General features: G+C 40.1%; 2 protein-coding genes across 3 annotated transcripts in view; one reads left to right on the top strand and one right to left on the bottom strand.

Moving 5' to 3' along the window:
- Positions 1-18319, top strand: part of TNFRSF11B (TNF receptor superfamily member 11b) — a 29374-nt gene that overhangs the window by 2330 nt on the left and 8725 nt on the right. Inside the window, exon 2 of the mRNA XM_059995096.1 lies at positions 16935-17304. Within this exon, the coding sequence (XP_059851079.1) occupies positions 16935-17304 (370 nt within the window). The remainder of the gene's footprint in view (positions 1-16934; positions 17305-18319) is intronic.
- COLEC10 (collectin subfamily member 10) overlaps positions 1-18319 on the bottom strand; it is a 170933-nt gene that overhangs the window by 146961 nt on the left and 5653 nt on the right. For both annotated transcript variants that reach the window (XM_059995098.1, XM_059995099.1), the window contains exon 2: positions 15083-15173. The gene's annotated coding sequence lies outside the window, so the exon portion shown is untranslated. The remainder of the gene's footprint in view (positions 1-15082; positions 15174-18319) is intronic.

The raw sequence follows: 18319 nt of genomic DNA, 5'->3' as shown, positions 1-18319 counted from the left end.
TAATATATATACTTAATAGTAAGTGTTTCAAAATAATAAGTAGACAAATGTTTTGATATCTGGTCTGTATATGGTTGAAGATATATATTTAGATAATACAGCATCTACTAATGGTCGATGATACAGCATTATCAAAAGAGAAACCTTTTATTGTCTTGAACACAGTAAATACTTTAAATAGGAATGATTTCCCTTTCCCTTTCTGTAGTTTCTGAGATTGACTTTATTTTATAAATAATTGAAAAAAGATACTTTGTACTTACACATGAAGAGTCCAAATGCCCTTTTGTAAACACCAAGATGTAGTTCTAAGAACTGGAAGCATTACAGCTATTTAGTCCTTTGTACCAGGCATGCCACTAGGCACTAGGGACAGAATGGAAAACATGGACACGATTTCTGTCCCCATGGACCACATAGCCTAATGGGAAAAGCAGATATTGGATGTATAATAAGAATAACAAAAGGAGAAGCACTAGGTGACGTGGGAACATAAAAGATCCTGCCTTCCAGGACCTCATAAAGAAAGTTGCTGTGCAGTGGTTACGAACTCGGTTATTTTGGATCAAAATTCAAATACCAGGACCACTGCTTACTTGATGAAAGATCGTGTGGCAATTTACATGTCTCTTGAGTTTTAGTTTTCTATAAAATAGAGATAATAATATGCACACATGCAAGATAACCCCATAAAGTTCCTGTTCCATATCAACACTAGCTTCTAGCCTTATGCTCACAGATAACTGTAGGGCGCTCTAGACCCAAGTGAATTACGTACACAAAGTGCTGACGAAGCTCATGGGAGGGAGAGATGGCCACCAACTATTACCTTGAAGGAGCAATAGAATGTTTCACTGTTGGAGATAAAATCAAGGCATCCTGAATCTAAGAAGTGGAAGAAGGTAAAATTGTGAGGCAAAGTACAATTCTAGATTCTTTTTTCGGTACATGGGCCTCTCACCGTTGTGGCCTCTCCCGTTGCGGAGCACAGGCTCCGGACGCGCAGGCTCAGCGGCCATGGCTCACGGGCCCAGCCGCTCCGCGGCACGTGGGATCTTCCCGGACCGGGGCACGAACCCGTGCCCCCTGCATCGGCAGGCGGACTCTCAACCACTGCGCCACCAGGGAAGCCCCCAATTCTAGATTCTTTTTGTGAGAGCAGAGGATATGCCTGTAAGCAAGCACTGAGGGGGTGTGGTCATTAGGACTAATGCCATAGTCATGGGCTTTCTGGAATGCTCACTGATGTAGCTAATTAGAGACCTACTCTGCGAGATGAGGTGGTCACATCACCAAGTTATTTCTTTCATGGTTGCTCAAGGAGCCTCCCTAGACTAGGAACATCCTGGTCTAGGACTAGATTTTAACTGGTGGCTGAAACGTCCCAACATGGAGCTCTAGAACCATCCATTGGCCTTCTCAAAGCTAAGCTCTGAATTAATGTGAGACACTAGGGCTTGGGGTTGGGGGGCGGGGTGAAGCACTGGGGGGGGTAGTAAATGTTTTTTCTCTGGACAACTGCCTGATGTGTCCCTCCTCCTTTTGTTGTTGTTTGTTTTGGTTTCCTTCCCTTCCCCCAGTGGTTGGGTATATCTGTCTAGCCTTTTTGTTTGTTTGTTTAAGAGAATGATAACTCTGAAGTTTTGGGGAGAATCTAACATATACTCAGTCCACAACAGTCCTGAACCTCTGACCCTAGCAACCTTTCTGGCCTCTATCACCCATGAACCGTCAGCACAATTCCTAATTTCAATCTGGTCTTTAATTTTACTTCTTAGGTTAAAACCACAGTTGTCAAATTCCACTGGTCAGGGAAGAAGGCTTTCTGTGCCAGATGTTTTATCCACTTAGTTCTAGAAGGAGAGCTATGGCAGTGTCTATCAAAGGGGCGCTAAGCACACACTCAAATATTCTTGCTCTCCTACCCACTAACTTGCCAGCTGGGTTTTGCTCTAAGCAACTCTCAGCTCCCCTGCCTGCATGTTCCCTTTTTGTGAAAGCTTTCTGTAAAAAGCATTATTTCCTTTTGCATCTTGTTGACCAGCAGTATTTCCTTTAGCCTGAGTTTCTCCTTTGTGGCCCCAAAAAAGAGGACTGGAAAGTATATTTCAGAGAAAGAGTAATTTTGTAAAAAATTATGTTTGCATTATTCAACGCCTTACCTAATGATGCTTGGCTACCCCTGATGTTGTTACTATGGAGCAGAGATGCCAACATTATCTGTGTATTTGAGTGTCTTACCCTGTAGAGCAGTAGCTCTCCATCAGATCAGACTTCTTCCATGCACTTATTAAAAAAATCCTTTGTGGGCTTCCCTGGTGGCGCAGTGGTTGAGAGTCCGCCTGCTGATGCAGGGGACACAGGTTCATGCCCCGGTCCGCGAAGATCCCACATGCCGTGGAGCGGCTGGGCCCGTGAGCCATGGCCGCTGAGCCTGCACGTCCGGAGACAGTGCTCCACAACGAGAGAGGCCACAACAGTGAGAGGCCCGCGTACCACAAAACAAACAAACAAACAAACAAAAAAACCCTTTGTAACAACTCCCTTGCTCTCCTGAAATGAAATTTAGAGCGCCTATATTTTACCTACATACAGAATTTTAAAAAATCAATATACTGGCATAACTATACTATAAAGGAGAAATAAAAAGAAAGTAATTTATAATAAAATAAGCTTCACTAGAAGACTTAGTGAAGTAATGTTATATTAGCATCTTTACATAGAATTGCCATGAACAGACTAGGAGGAACAAAGATGGGAGCACACGTGTCACACTGGGGTTCAAAACCATGATCAGTCCTGGCTTTGGTGCTGTGATTTTTTGAATGGAGAACAAATCTTGCTAAAGTTTGAAACAAAACAAAGTACAACCGTCTATCAAATTTTATGTTGTTAAATTCCTAGAAAATTCAATATGTATAAAAATCATGTGAAAACCACTTTATATGTATATACACATGTATACGTGTTTGTGTATATATATTTATATATATTTACATATGTGTATATATGTGCGTGTATATATATGTGTGTGTGTATATAAATATATAAAATGGAGTTCAAATCCAGGCTCATATAATGATATATATATATATATTTTTAACTTAGATCACTTATATCAGTCAACAGGACATTTGAAAGTATGTGGGACATGGGATTATTCTTGATCATTGGGGACATTTAGCAGCACATAGAAACTGTGACAACAGAAATCGCCCACAAATTTCCAGAACTTCTAGGGGATAGTACTACACCTGTGGTAAACAAAATATGAGCTCTTTGCAGACATAAATTTTCATGTGATTCATATTTATAGCCCCCAGGTCTGCACAGTGCCTGACGCTAAATGTGTGTTTGTTGAGTCAAAGGAGCTACGGTGAGATTTGCTGGGGTGTGTGTATAACCTACCAGCAATTTCCATGGAGATCCCAACAGAATGTAGCTTACTGCCGGAGATCTAACATTTTAATGTTAGCTTTGATCTCTTTCAAAATATAAATATAACACCCTACCCACCTGACCAGTATTTTAAATATTCTTTTGTCCATTTCTACTATGAAGATACATACCAATACCGTCGTGGAGGTCCATTCTTAAGAGAGCAACAAAAATGAACCAGATTTATATGTATACCCTTGCAGGTGCTACCTAACCTCAGCTGAATCCCCTTTTTGACCTTCCCATCAAGTGTTCATTCTTGGTTTGATAAATTTGATACATTCGTAAAACATCCCAATGGAGATGTCAAATAGGCATTTGGATTCAAAAAAGTTCAGAGCACAGGGGAAGCCTGGACTTGAGATAAGAAAATCTGGGTGATGAGCATAGAATGGGTTTTTTGTTTGTTTGTTTTTTCTGTTTGTTTTTAAGCCATAGGGAAGGATATTTCACAGGGCAAGAGAGGAAAGGAAGGAGCAGCTCCAGAGTACATTTCTGATATTGACAGTCAGGTAAACAAAATGCAAATATGAACAGTAATAGCAGCCATGTTTAGAAAAGAAAACAAAAATCAAAATAAAACTTAGCAACCCACAAGAGCAGGAACTAGTCAATCAGAAATCCTAGCAACATCTGTAAACTATCTATGCAAGAAGAAAGAGTGAGGTATAGCCAACTTGAAATACACACGGTATTTTTATGTGACATGTAATTAGTTTTTGGAACTCACTACCACAGAATATTTATTTTGGGGTAACTAGCATAGAAAGTCTAAAAAAAGAATTCTTTTAGACAGTTGTAGGGATAAGAATAGTGTTACAACACATTAGGTAAGAAGCTGTGTGGTACCCACTCCCTCTCACGTTTACCTGGCCTTGCTAAATGAATGTTCCAAAGGCCAGAACAGTCTACAGACACACTAAAATGGTTTCTCTCAACTACAAGGTGACATAACTTTCCAGGTGCTTGGGTAGGTTTTTTTTTTCACCCTAATTTCTCAGAAGCACCTGAATCAGCCAGACCATAAATGGATAGAGGATGCAGGAGGAAATGAAAGGTCATTTCTGAAGGTCATACTTCTAAAAAAGTAGTGTGCTCCAAAAAGCCCTGATTTATTACTTTCTTATTGGGATTTTTAAAAAATCAATCTCTTTAGTATTATAGTTTTAATACTGTGAAAACATTGTTTAATTTCCTTGAAGCATCTTCCTTAAAACTAAAAAGAGCAGCCTTAGGATTTTCACTACAACTTAGTCTGCACCTTGGAAGCATTTTCTGTAAGAGCCTCTTAAATAATCAACTTTAAAGTAGGAAAATCTGTGTCAAGATGAATTTAGATTTAAAGCAAGATAGTAATTCATCTAAGCTTTGTGACCGCCTTTAGTAAATTCAGTTTTCTTCTCTGGTCTTTGATCCCCAAACCTCCCTTGCCATGTAATGGTACTTTCTGGTTCAAAAAAACTATTTTTTATTCTTAGAAAATATGGATTTCAAGACCTTATTCTTTAGAAAGCCCCCCTCCACCATCAGTTGGCATCACCACCAACACCAACACCAACAAAAGTAATTTAGGAATTCATTTGTGGGGTGTAATGACAGTAAGAGCTCTACAGCAGCAGACAAGAAGCAAGGGATCTTATTTCTCAGTTTTGCCTTAGATTCTGAGGTCCAGCCAGTGACTTCACTTCTCTGAGTCTTACTTTGTTCATCTCTAAAACAGGGGTGTTGGACCGGGTGATGTGTGGAAGGTCTGCTTTGGTTTTAAGTCTTTGTCATTAAAAAATGAATCAAAATTTTTTACTATATACCTGCTAATATTCCAGACATACAAAGATCAAATGGACTTAGTTATCTATGCAAAAAGTATACCAAAGAAATTTAAAAAAAAAATCTATTTTGTTGCAATTGTCAAAGTTTCTTCTGCCCAATTGGTTTCATGTATAAGAAATTCTGTTTAAATCAATGAGATCACAAGAGGAAGCAGCTTTTGAAATGTCGCCTGCTTTTAAGTAGCAAGACTAGATCTGGGCTTTAGGATCACAGATTATTCTTTTAAACTAAAAACTATTTTTTCATTCTGAAACAAGTCCTTTTTGTCTTCAGCTAGCATAGAAGCCATTAATGTGTGTATTTTCATATCCCATATAGTTAGAAGCCAGGTCCAAGACATTCCCTCAGGACTTACTAAAGCGGTATAATTATGGTCACCAGCAATCTCCTTAGACTCCTTTTGAGCAGAGTTTTCAATCTGTATTCACAAGGAAGTACTCGACAACTGCATACTGCTCTTTGGAATAAGTGTCAAACGTTCAGGTGAAATAAGCATGATAATGGGTGGGTTGGCATGACCATTAAATACTGCACTGGAACTCTACATGGGCTGTTAGACACATCCCTCTGCTCCCACACTGTTTCTTGTCTCTTCTAACATCCAGTAAAAGGAAAAAAATCAACTAGATTGTGCTAAAACAAAGGTCAACTAGAAAGTGTGAGTGATGGTTACTGCACAATGATGTAGTCGTTAGTGCCGTTTGTAAACATTTTGCATTCTCCTCCCTTTCAGAAACATGGTAAGATTGTAGTTCTTAGTTTTCTCTGGGGAGCAAGGGGGTAGGGGTGTGAATAGTTCTGGCAATGACTTGTGAGTGTAAATGACAGAAGTCACTTCCACATTAGAGCACTTAATTGTCCATATATGACCTCCAACATTTTTTTCTCTTTCCCTCTTTCACTGCAAATAAACCATGTTCCAGGTATTAATTTCTATATCATCCTAGGTCCTGGACAGACGGCAATGCTAAGAACCTTCATTTTCACAAAAATCTTCGATATGTGGAGATTGGTATCTATTTTACAGGCAAGGAAACTGAGGTTCAGAGAAGTTAAGTAATTTTCCCTAAGGTGACCTGGCTGAGAAGTATTTTCTGTCCTGTAGGAGCTTACATCTAGCAGCTGAGTCCTGTGAAAAATACCCATAAGGCAGAGCAAAGCTTCTGGGTTCCTTCAACCAGAGTTCTCTTGTCTGCCGGGGTTAAGAATGTCCTGGGATGCGGCTCAGAGTCATATCCTTGGTCAAAGTGATTGCAATGTATTTTTTCATCCTTTTTTCAGCTCCTGCTTCAGCTGGAGGGGGTCACCATGTTTTTGTCTTTGTTTTTTCTGTTGAAATTAAATGTCCTGGGCTCCTTACTGGACTTGAATTCTAAGTCCAGACCCATTAGGGTATAGAGCATGAGGCAAACGCTTTATATTTTAGCTCCTCATTAGAAAAGTGCAATCCTAGGGAAGCAAGAGCGGGTGAAAGAAAAGTAAGCAAAAAAGGAAGGCAACTTCAAGGGGGTGCATCACTGAGAAGCTGCTACTTAGTATAAAGTGCAACTGATTGCTCAGTCTCACAAGACCATCTTCCAGAGAGGCTGTGTGAACTACTGCATTCCAGGACAGAAGACAGAGAAGAATTTATTCACAGGGATAAATGATAGATAGATAGATAGATAGACAGATAGATGACAGATAGATAGATAGACAGATAGATGACAGATAGATAGGGGATGGGATGGCATGGATGGATGTATGGACGGATAGACAAAATATAGATCTTACTGAATTTTACATTGTGTCATAGGTGATCATTTATATGCCTATCTCGTTAGTAATACTGCAGGTTCCCAGGGGGAATAGTCAATTGTTAAAGGCTTAGGTTCAGACAAGATTGGATTTGAATCCCAGCTCAGATGGGTACTAGCTCTGTGACTTTTGACAAGTCACTCAACTTCTCTGGGACTGTTTCTTCATCTATAAAATGGGGTTAATACTATCACCTCAGAGGTTGGAGGGGATGGATGACAATAGCATGTGAAGAAAGGGCTCAGTATAGAGCCTATTATGTAATGATGTTATAATATATTGTGTTATTATTATTCAGCATATCACCCAGGGCTTCCAGTATGATGTTTTGCATGTTATAGGCACAAGATAAATGTCTACATGTTTAAATCACATCCTGTTTTATTCCATTTCCATTTCTAGTTTCTATTCCATTTCATAACCACCATGGCTGTTTTTTTCTAACTTTCTCTCACGAGCTGCCCTTGACCATATATTGATTGGGCTTCAATCTAGATCATTAGCAACCAGATTGACTCATAGGATGATGTGAGCAATGTATTATCTTTGAGGAAAGGTAGATATAAAATGGAATTTAAAATTTGATGTTCAAAAATATCAACATACTAGGGCTTCCCTGGTGGCACAGCGGTTGAGAATCCGTCTGCCAATGCAGGGGACACGGGTTCGTGCCCCAGTCCAGGAAGATCCCACATGCCGTGGAGCGGCTGGGCCCGTGAGCCATGGCCGCTGAGCCTGCGCGTCCGGAGCCTGTGCTCCGCAACGGGAGAGGCCACGGCAGTGAGAGGGCCGCGTGCTGCAAAAAAAAAAAAAAAAAAAAAAAAAAAAAAAATCAACATACTAAACTGTATTGCCCATTCTGAGCTCAAAATGCCAGGGACTGTAGCTGGAAAACTGAACTAGTGATATCACCCTTGTGCTTGTCAAGTGGGCCTGAATGGACATAATTATAAGGAAAATTGCAACCAGCCCTGTTGTTGAGTTGAAATTTTCAGAATTGATGCTATATCTCAAATCTGGTGATTAATAGAAGTCCAAGAGAAGAAATATTAAGATCTGAGAGCCAAAATGTGGGAGACTTCTACACATCTCCCTCGGGAAGTCTGAAGTGTTTACCTGCATTACAAGTTCTTTTGTCTTAGAGATTCTCTCATTTATTTGTTAATCTATCAAATGTTAATTACCTATAAACTCCTCTGAAGCAGCACAAGCCTCATAAGCAACTCTGTTCTGACAATTCTGGTTGATTCCAAACATAAACAAGGTACTGCTAATTAATTGAAAAAGCCTCCAAACAACTAGAGGAAACTTCTTGAAGGGAACCGAAAAAAACTCATTTAAAGTTAAGTTTTACCTGGAGACAGTTCTTCAGCCCCAAGGGAAGCAAAAGAGTGTAAAATTTGGCCCAGTGATTCATCTAATAAATCATAATTGCTTGTGTTTTCTTTCTCCTGTTTACCTAGCAAAAGCTGTTGGCAGCAAATCAGTTCCTAGTAGATGAACAGATTTTAATGCGTTTGCTCTACATCCTGACCTAGAGACCTAATCCTGGCTATTGTGGAAATTATTAGGCAGTGGTAGACCCTCAGGTGGGGAACTGGCAGCAGGAGATAAACCTCTCAAATGAGCTACCTGCTTTTTTACACACTTACCTTTCAAATAGAAGCTAAATACAAATGGAACAGTACATGCAAAATGCCAAGCGAAATGAAAGATGCTTAAACAAAAATCTTCCTTTAAGCAAATTCTGTCATCACTATCATTTTACAGATGAGAAAGCTGCAGATTTTGTCCTTGTCCTTGAAAATTTATCCTTTACATGGAGGCTATTTATCTGTGTCTGTAGAATCACCAGTAATCCTAATTACACATAGTAGGTACTCAATATCTATTGAATTGAATAAAATTAAAATAGATATATTGAATACGTGCTATGTATAAGACACAATGCTAAGCATTTAAGGTGTATGGAAACAAACCCTTTTCTATCTGAGCCCTCTAAGCAAATCTGTGGAACTGCCTTGAAATATTTTACTTAGACCAAGCAAGTGATACAAGTTGGGAAGATACTGAAACTGATTTTAAAAACAAGTCAGAGATGCTTTTTCTGGAGATGATTAAGAGTAGGATAGATAATCGACTTACGGCATATTTTAGGTGTGTTACTCCCTACTGACCAAGAAACTTCAAAATGTCTCCTAAAATGAGACTGATTCAAAATGTCCCCCATTTCCCACCTCCTATGTAATTAGCATATGTAATAATGACTCATTCTTGTCTGGAATCTTATTCTTTACCAAGTTTATTTGTGTCCCTTTACTAATTTTAAAACAATTGTATAGGGATAGATAAAATAAGGATTATTCTCATTGTAGAGGTAAGATAATGGCCAAGGGTTATTAAGCTGGTGGTTGAACTGAGCTTGGAACCCTGGCATGTAGGTTTCCAGCTAAAAGTGCTCCTGTGAATTCACATCAATCTAATGGATCTAAAAGCTGTACGTTTTTTAGATATTCTTATAATTATCCATTTAGCATTCTTCTTGAAACTTTCTGTGATATCCCTACTTTTTTTTCTCTTTTTCATCCCATCTTGCAAATGTCTGTAGGTTCCAAAGGTAAACATTTTAATCTTTTTTTGCTTCTGTACCATATCCTTGGGTAATGCCATCCTATTCTCTGTTTCTAGAGCCATTTACGTGTTCATAACCCTGAAATCTGTGTCTTTAGCTGCGTTTCTATCCTGAATACCCAATACACGTAGTTAAGTGTCTACTCGACATCATCACTTGAGTCTCATAGTTGGAAGATCCAAAACTAAATTCATTGTCTTCCTCCATAACTGTGTCCTCCTCCTGCTGTTGGTAATTAATGGCAACACCACATATCTAGTAGTCAGAATTCATGGGCATGTTCTCTATTTGCTATTTCTAGTACCTCCCTCCCCATGCAATCAGCTAATATATCATACCTATCCCTTCCTCTCCTCCTTACCACTGTCTAATTTCAGCTTCTCCTCATTTCTGACCTGTTTCTCTATTGAGCCTTTTCTTGATCCTCTTTTTCCTCTGTTTTACCTCCAATTGTTTTGCAGTGATTTATGAGTATTTTACATCAGCCTAGGCTTTTGGATGAATGTTCTAGCAAACAGGAACATTAACTTATTCAACCCCATTGTTTAGCAATATTTCCAGAGCATAGTAATTGTTTCAATAAGTGTTCACTCAATGAATGAATAAATAAATTATTTAAGGAATGGAGGAAATAGGAGAGAAGTTACTACACTATAAGACTATAGAAAGTCAAGGAAACTAACCTTCATAGGAAAAGAGGTTTTTTTTTTTTTAAAAAAAATAAGCTTTATAGTTTATACTACAAGAGATCTTTAGGAAACTCACCATGATATATATCCTGAATGTTTCCTTTCTTGGCTAAGATGAACTGTAAAATACTATGGTTTCCAAACTGACCAGAAGTTTAGCTAACTCTGGAGAGTCCTCAAATAGTTTTCTGTGGCAAAGATCATGACGAGGGATCACAAAAGGAACTCCCAAACCAAGTAGTTATTTCAAGCTTTGTGTGGGCTCCTTTTAATGAATTTTCCATAAACGGAAACCCACCGGGTCACTCATGGTTCTGTATACCAGAGAGAGCAAGCCCAGTGGTATGCGACTGGCTGCATTGCATCATGCAAAAATAAATTCGCTGGAGGAAGTGTATTCTTGTATCCTTTAAGGAGAAGCATATACTGGTAGCCTGCTGTAGTGAAATCACTTGTCATCTAAGAAATTTCCATCTCAGTAACTTTGGACAAGAGCTAGTCTTAGCACAAAGAAAGAAAAATCATCAGTTCATCTAGACTTTGGAAAGGCTTTGGTTGAGCTCCTCACTTTCGTGATCTCCTAACACTATGCTCTCGAATCTGAATGAAAAGTTAGCATTTTAGGGCTTACTTTTGGACTACGCATGAAGGCTATAGCATAAGTTAGAGCATTTAGTAAATGTTAAAGGATATGGCCAAACAATAGTATTCTATGACACATGCTCTGGGTTTTAATTCTGCCTCTACTAATCACTGTGACCTGGGATGGTTGGTCATTCTAAGACTCATTTTGTAGCTTGTGGAGACTTAATGATGATAATGGTAAAACATCATAAAGTAGGTACCAACCAATGTGTTATAAAGATTATTTTTTAGTTCACCGCCTGGCACAGAGATTTAATGTGTTTGTTAGAATGGAATAGACAAAACAGAATTCTACCTTCATATTGCCCATTTTTCTTTCCGCTACCATATAACTCCTAAATATGGGGAATTTTGTTAGAAATTTTATGTTTGGGACTAAGAGTTATGTGATTAATTGAAAGACCAGTTAAAGCATTTAATAATAAAAATTATATACCTATATCTTAAATATTTTATTTTGACTTAAAACATTTAAATAAACATTCATTCACCTGTATTTTGAGATATAGTCAAGGCCTTTCTTAGAATCTGTGTTGGCTACCTGGAGTCCCATGCTGTCTTTCTTACAAAACCCTTATCTAAAATGCATTGCCCATCCATTTCAGTTTTGGAGCTTAAAGACATTTTTGAAATAAATTGATTATATAATCCTTCTGGATGTTTTCCCCATTTTGTTTTTGCAGTTGTCTCAGCTACCTCAGATGCTATAGTAGGGTTCTGTTGTTGTTGTTTTGTTTTTCCATGCATCAACTTTATCAAGTCATCCCCCAAGCATTCAATTTACTTTTCATAGAAAAATAATTTTTTCACACCCATGTTTACTGGTTTACATAATATTTGAGTCTCCCAACTATAGTTACAACTACAGCATATATAGACACATACATACAATGAGCATCAACAGAGTCAGCAGCAAACATACCACCGACTTTTTTAAGAGAGCAAATGGGAGTTGGAATGCTCAAGGAGAAGGCATGGCTAAGAATCCGGCGAGCTGGGGCAGCCCTTGGTTTTACAGAGGGAATGGAAGGCATGGGTGAATCTGAAAACTGGAGGTTGATAAGAGAGTTCTGCAGTATAGGCATAGCTTGGAGATATCGTGGGTTCGATTCCAGACCACCACAATCAAAGGAATATCACAATAAAGCACCTCACATGAATCTTTTGGTTTCCCAGTGCATATAAAAGTTATGTTTACACTATACTGTAGCCTATTAAGTGTGCAATGGCATTATGTCTACAAAACAATGTATATACCCTAATCAAAAAGTACTTTACCGTCAAAAAATGCTGTCATCTGAGCCTTCAGTAGGTCATAATCTTTTTGCAATAATAACATTAAAGATCACTGATCACAGGGAAGTCCCTGGTGGTCCAGTGGTTAAGACTCTGTGCTTGCACTGCAGGGGCACGAGTTCCATCCCTGGTTGGGGAACTACAATCTCACATGCCACGTGGCACGGCCAGGGGAAAAAGAAAAAGATCACTGATCACACATTACCACAGCAAATAGAATGATAATGAAAAAGTTTGAAACATTGCAAGCATTACCAAAATGTGACACAGAGACACAAAGTGAGCAAGTGCTGCTGGAAAAATGGCACCAATGGACGCTCAACACAGGGTTGCCACGAACGTTCAGTTGTAAAAAACACATATATTGTGCTGTGAAGCACAATAAATCAAAGCACAGTAGAGCAAAGTATTGTAAAAAGGGGTTTTACAAATAAAAGAGTGGAACAAGAAGTAGGAGGGGGGTTAGAGCAAAACATTTGTTTCCAAGTTCATTGGCTACTTAAACTCTGTCAATATTACAGTGATAGAAAGAAAAATGGTAGAGCCAGAAAATGCTTCAGAGAACAACTAATTCAGCCCACCCATCACCTTCACCCACTACCATCACCTGCTAATATCTGACAGATGGGGAAAGATGGTTGGGTTTGAAAGAGAACATTCTTTAACACAGTCCAACATGAAAGAAAAATGGAAGGTGAAGAGAGGGACAAAGCTACTATAGATGGAGCCTGAACTGTCCTTTCAAGAAAAGAGACATGGGGGGCTTCAGGAAGGATTCCTGGACTTGTGGGAGGCACTAGATTAGAGGACTTCTGGATTCCCTTCAAGGATTAGGGGTCTACACCAGAGGATGGATGGGTAGGGAATGGGGAGAGGAAGAAAGAAAAAATGGAGAGAAAATTCCATTTAATTTTTCTTTAAAAATCAAGCATAACCCAAAGCAGACTGGCCTCTTTTACAGACAGCACTTTATGCTTCTGCATAGACACCTATGTACGTGTCCCAGCCTTTGCAGATATTCATCAGTGGTTATGTTATGCACTGCACAGAAACATTTATTTTTGAACTCTTCTTAGACTTTAAATATTATCAGCTGGCAAAGGAGATAGAGCCAGTGTTAAGATGGTCTGTCCTCCTTTGGCTTCTTCCTCACTGCTTTTCTAGGAAAGGCAGAAGAAAGTGAGAGAGAGGACTGAGATGAAGAGCTGTATTAACTTTGCCCATCCTCTGTCCAGTAACTGGTTCCAGAAATTCGGTGCAGGAATTGGGGCTAACCAGATAGGGAGACTCAGTACCCAATATGGGCCACACAGAGTTCTGTCATTTTACCAAAGTGGAAAATTTTCAAATAAAACACAGAGGCCCAATGGAACTTGCTGAAAACAAGTCTGCAGTTCCTAACGGCTTTCCAATTTTTTAAAAAATATATACGATCATTCCATGCGGTAGCCGAGGAGAAATGACCTTCACCATTATAACTGCTCTCTAATCCTTAAGTCAACCTGATTTATTTATTTTTTCTCTGTGGATTCGTTTCACCTAAGCTTCCCTGTATTTTGAAGAGATGGCAACTAATTTCCTAAGCATGGTTTCAGGAAACCAACAATGTCATGTCCAATTGCCTAGAAAAATACAAATTGCATCAGTATTCTTGGTCAGGTCTTGTATTTGTGGGGCTGCTTGTAGTGAGCACCATCTGTGGGGTTTTTCCCATCTCATCCTCGTCACTTCTTGGTAAGAGAGAAAAGGGTCCGCTGATAAGTAAATGAGCCATGTTGGTGTGAGGAAGGGGGCGTGATGGGAAGTCAGGCGGGGGGAAGTCTCAGGACTGCTAGCCCTACCAGGATGGGGCTCACTCAGCAGCAGCAAGCAGGACAAAGGCATATCCCTATGGACCTCTGAGCTGAGCTTCTTGAAAGAAGAGAACCCTCAAAAGTGGCTTTTCAGGAAACTGAAAGTGAACATCAAGAGAAAAAAAGCATTTTTCATTGCTTTCCTGTGGCTTTGCGAGTTGCATCAGGAAAACTTCATTCCCTAGCGTTGAATATTTTCGAAATATTTGAGCCAAGCCCACACAGGGGCCTTGAAAAATATAGCATAATATGATTCGAATGACCAAGAAGCAACAAAGTCAGTTCATCTTGCTTCATTTCCTTCCAAACATTGATCGTTATTTGTAGTTATTTATTCTTTCCTTCTATGTTCTCTGCCTCCTCACTAGACTGTGGGCAGTTTGAAGAGCATCTTTGTTTCGTGTGCCACCATATGCTAAGATCTTCTACAATGCCTGGTACACGGTAGATGCTCAATAGATATGTGTTGAATGAACAGATTCCATCTATTTCTGACAAATCCAGACCAAACCACAGAGCTTTCACTCGTTACTGGTCCACTTCTTTCTCCTAATGTTGACCCAGTTTATCTGAGTCAATAGAAAACCCCAGGGAAATTCAAGAACATACTTTTCCCCAAAACCCTCGGGTCATGAGAGCGTCCTGAAGATACCACCGAAGCAGCCCTGGTTTTGCACTGTATTCTACTTATTGTTGGTTAGGAGTCCCTTACATCACAGCACTCTGAAAATTGCTCTCAGTTAAAAAGTCCATGGCCCTAGGTGAGATCTTTTATTCTTTCAATCTGGTTTATCAGCTCATATTAGGTCCAGACATCCCTGACCCTTGTCATGTCCCAATAAGAAGTGAATAGAATTACTTATTAAAATGCCCAAATGCGTATGAAAAAGGCCTTTCTTTACCTTTGTTATTCTTCTTTCAAAAGGGAGTGCTGTTTCCCTAGCTTGGCACACTTTTTCCAGGTCAATGGGTTTCTGTGAGATTTCCTGAGTTCTGCAAAGAAGAAAGTTTGGAAAAAATTATTGTTTGGCCTGCCACCTTCCCAAAGCCTGAGAACAGTCAGTGTTGATCCCTGTATCAGAACCAAACAATAAAACCCAAACAAACCACCCCTACGCACAAACAACACTTTTTCTTCTAATTAGTGTGAAGAACTACTTCAGTGTTCCCTTGAAGACCTCCTGAGAGCTAGACTACAAGACAGAATGCCCATGTGGCGCTGCCTTCCCAAGCAGTACTCTTGCCTGCAAAATCTTTCTCCTACGCACACAGCTCTTCGGCCATTATGGACGGAAACTTCTGAAACCCTGCCTGCTCCCTGAAGTTTTTCCCAATTAACCTTAAGAGAGGTGGTCATTTAATTTTCTAGACATCATTCACCTATGAGATTCAAGACTGCACCATATGATGTTATGGAGGAAATATGTCTTAAAATTCTAGGAATCTTCCAGTAGATTACCAGCTGCACAGAGACAAAGATCATATCTTTTATCATTTTTTTTTTTCTTTTTGGCTGCATTGGATCTTCGTTGTGGTGTGCGGGCTTCTCATCGCAGTGGCTTCTCTTGTTGTGGAGCACAGGCTCTAGGCCCGCGGGCTTCAGTAGTTGAGGCGCGTGGGCTCAGTAGTTGTGGCTCACAGGCTCTAGAGCGCAGGATCAGTAGTTGTGACGCATGGCCTTAATTTCTCTGTGGCACGTGGGATCTTCCCGGACCAGGGATCGAACCCATGTCCCCTGCTTTGGCAGGCGGATTCTTAACCACTGCGCCTCCAGGGAAGTCCCAAGATCACATCTTACTCACCAGCATATTTCTGGTATATTTCTGGTAGGCATGCAGTACATATCTGTTGCATGAGTGAATGAATGATCAGAATGACTGTAATCACCAACTGTTTACTTTACCATATGTTTGGAATCATTACATCTTAGAACGGGAAAACTAAAAGAAAAATATCATCTCGTCCTAAATATGCTACTGTGACCACCCCATTTAAAGTTTGTTATCTCTCTACCTTCCCCTCCATATTTCCAATTTTTTTACAACACTTATTTTCTATTGTATAATTTATTTGTAATTTGTTATTTATTTTCTTACTCCCCCAGTTGGATGGTAAACTCCATAGACAGAGTTTATTGACTATTTTATTCACTACTGTATCCCAATTGCCCAGAACAGAGCCTGGGACACAACTATCGTCAAGTGAATAAATTATATTTATTGAGTATGGGCTCCACACATGGGAATCACAGCAGTAGATTTTTCAATCCCCAGCCCCAGCTTCACATCTGTGGAATCAGAATGTTTAGGGATATAAATCTCAGGAATCTACATGTTATCAAGGTGTCTACGTGATTCTGGTATAGCTATTCTGAGAACCACTAGTTCACCCAACTCACTAATCTAGATAATCCTGAAGCCCAGGGAGGTAAAGTGTCACTCAGGGCACATGGGTTATTTAGCGGTGCATCTAAGTGTAATCATTTCTATTCTGATGAGCTTTCCACTCCAGCCATCTACGAGCTAGATTTACTGAATATGTTTTGCTGCTATTGCCATCTTGGTCTTTGAGATTAAGCTACTGAGAGGCAAGAATTATGGCTTCTGAAATCACTTTCTGGGGTTGTAGCTCAGTAGGCAGGAAGGGCATGAGCCTTCAGGTATTAAAGGACTCTTTGAGGTTAATGATGCTTTTGCACAGAAGAACCACCCCATTTCCATGCTAACATGCCACGATTTCCCTTTCTTCTTCTAGTTCCTGGACATCTCCATTAAATGGACCACCCAGGAAACCTTTCCTCCAAAGTACCTTCATTATGACCCCGACACCTCTCGTCAGCTGCTGTGTGATAAATGTCCTCCGGGCACCTCCCTAAAGCAGCACTGCACGGCGAGGCGGAAGACCCTGTGCGCCCCTTGTCCTGACCACTACTACACAGACAGCTGGCACACCAGCGACGAGTGTCTGTACTGCAGCCCAGTGTGCAAGGAACTGCAGTACGTCAAGCAGGAGTGCAATCGCACCCACAACCGCGTGTGCGAATGCGAGGAGGGGCGCTACCTGGAGCTGGAGTTCTGCTTGAAACATAAGAGCTGTCCCTCTGGATTTGGAGTGCTACACGCCGGTATGCATTCGCTTCCAACATGCGGCCGAATTCATTAGCATCACACAAAGTCAGGCAGTAGGGAAAGGTTAAGGGAACACGTTTGTCCTGGTGACATTACAGGACAGCAAATTGCAAAGGTAATGGAACCTGCTAGGTATGTACTATGTGTCTGGATGGCTGCCAAAGAACCATTCCTCAGAGGAACACTTTGCCACTAAGGGGCAATTTAGTCACAAATCTCAAATGCAGCAAATCACTCCCTAATGAGATGCATGATTGACTGCTCTTCCTTAAAGGGACACACTCCGAGTTGCACTGTTTATAGCTGAGCTATGCCTCTGTGTTTCACTTCAGCATGGAGAGCTTCAAACTGCAGTGCTTCCTGACAAACATTAAAAATGTTAACTGATACCAAGAGAGTAATTATGCTGATATTAATGAGGCTCTGGCGTGCTAACAATGAGTAGTTATAATTAATTATGTAAGAAATGAGAATGGCTAGGGGAAATGCAGTTCATTATTAAAAATGAAGCTAGTTCTTCCTTTGGCATGGCAGTTGAGTGTCTGGGAGAATAAAGATGGTAGCAGCATCTCTTCAATGAGCTTATCCTTTATCTTAGACAAAGCAGACTGTCAAGCCAAGAGTAAGGACTTGTCTACAAACAAAGTACTTTCTCTTTTTGCATTTTGAATAGCATAGGTTAAGGCCAGTGTGCACTGAACTTTCTAAGGTTGTAACCCACTTTTTTTTGTTTTTTTGCTACATTCACGAAGCTTCGGTATAGTCTGCATGCTCTCCTGGCCTGGGAAAACTAAGAGTATTCACCTACTTTTCTGGAGGAAGCAGTAATCGGTATAGATTCCAGTGACACAGTCTGAAGCAGTGTTTCTCAACCTCAGCTCTACTAACGTTTGGGGGCTGGATAATTCTTTTTGTGGGCAGCTGTCTGGTACACTGTAGAGTGTTTAGCAGTATCCCTGGTCTTTAGCCACTAGATGCTAATAGCACTCTTCCCCCAGTTGTGACAACCAA

This window comes from Delphinus delphis, chromosome 17 (assembly GCF_949987515.2).
Source record: "Delphinus delphis chromosome 17, mDelDel1.2, whole genome shotgun sequence".
Lineage (NCBI taxonomy): Eukaryota > Metazoa > Chordata > Mammalia > Artiodactyla > Delphinidae > Delphinus > Delphinus delphis.
Note: the sequence above shows the minus strand (reverse complement) of the source record. Positions and strands in the feature narration are given on the sequence as shown.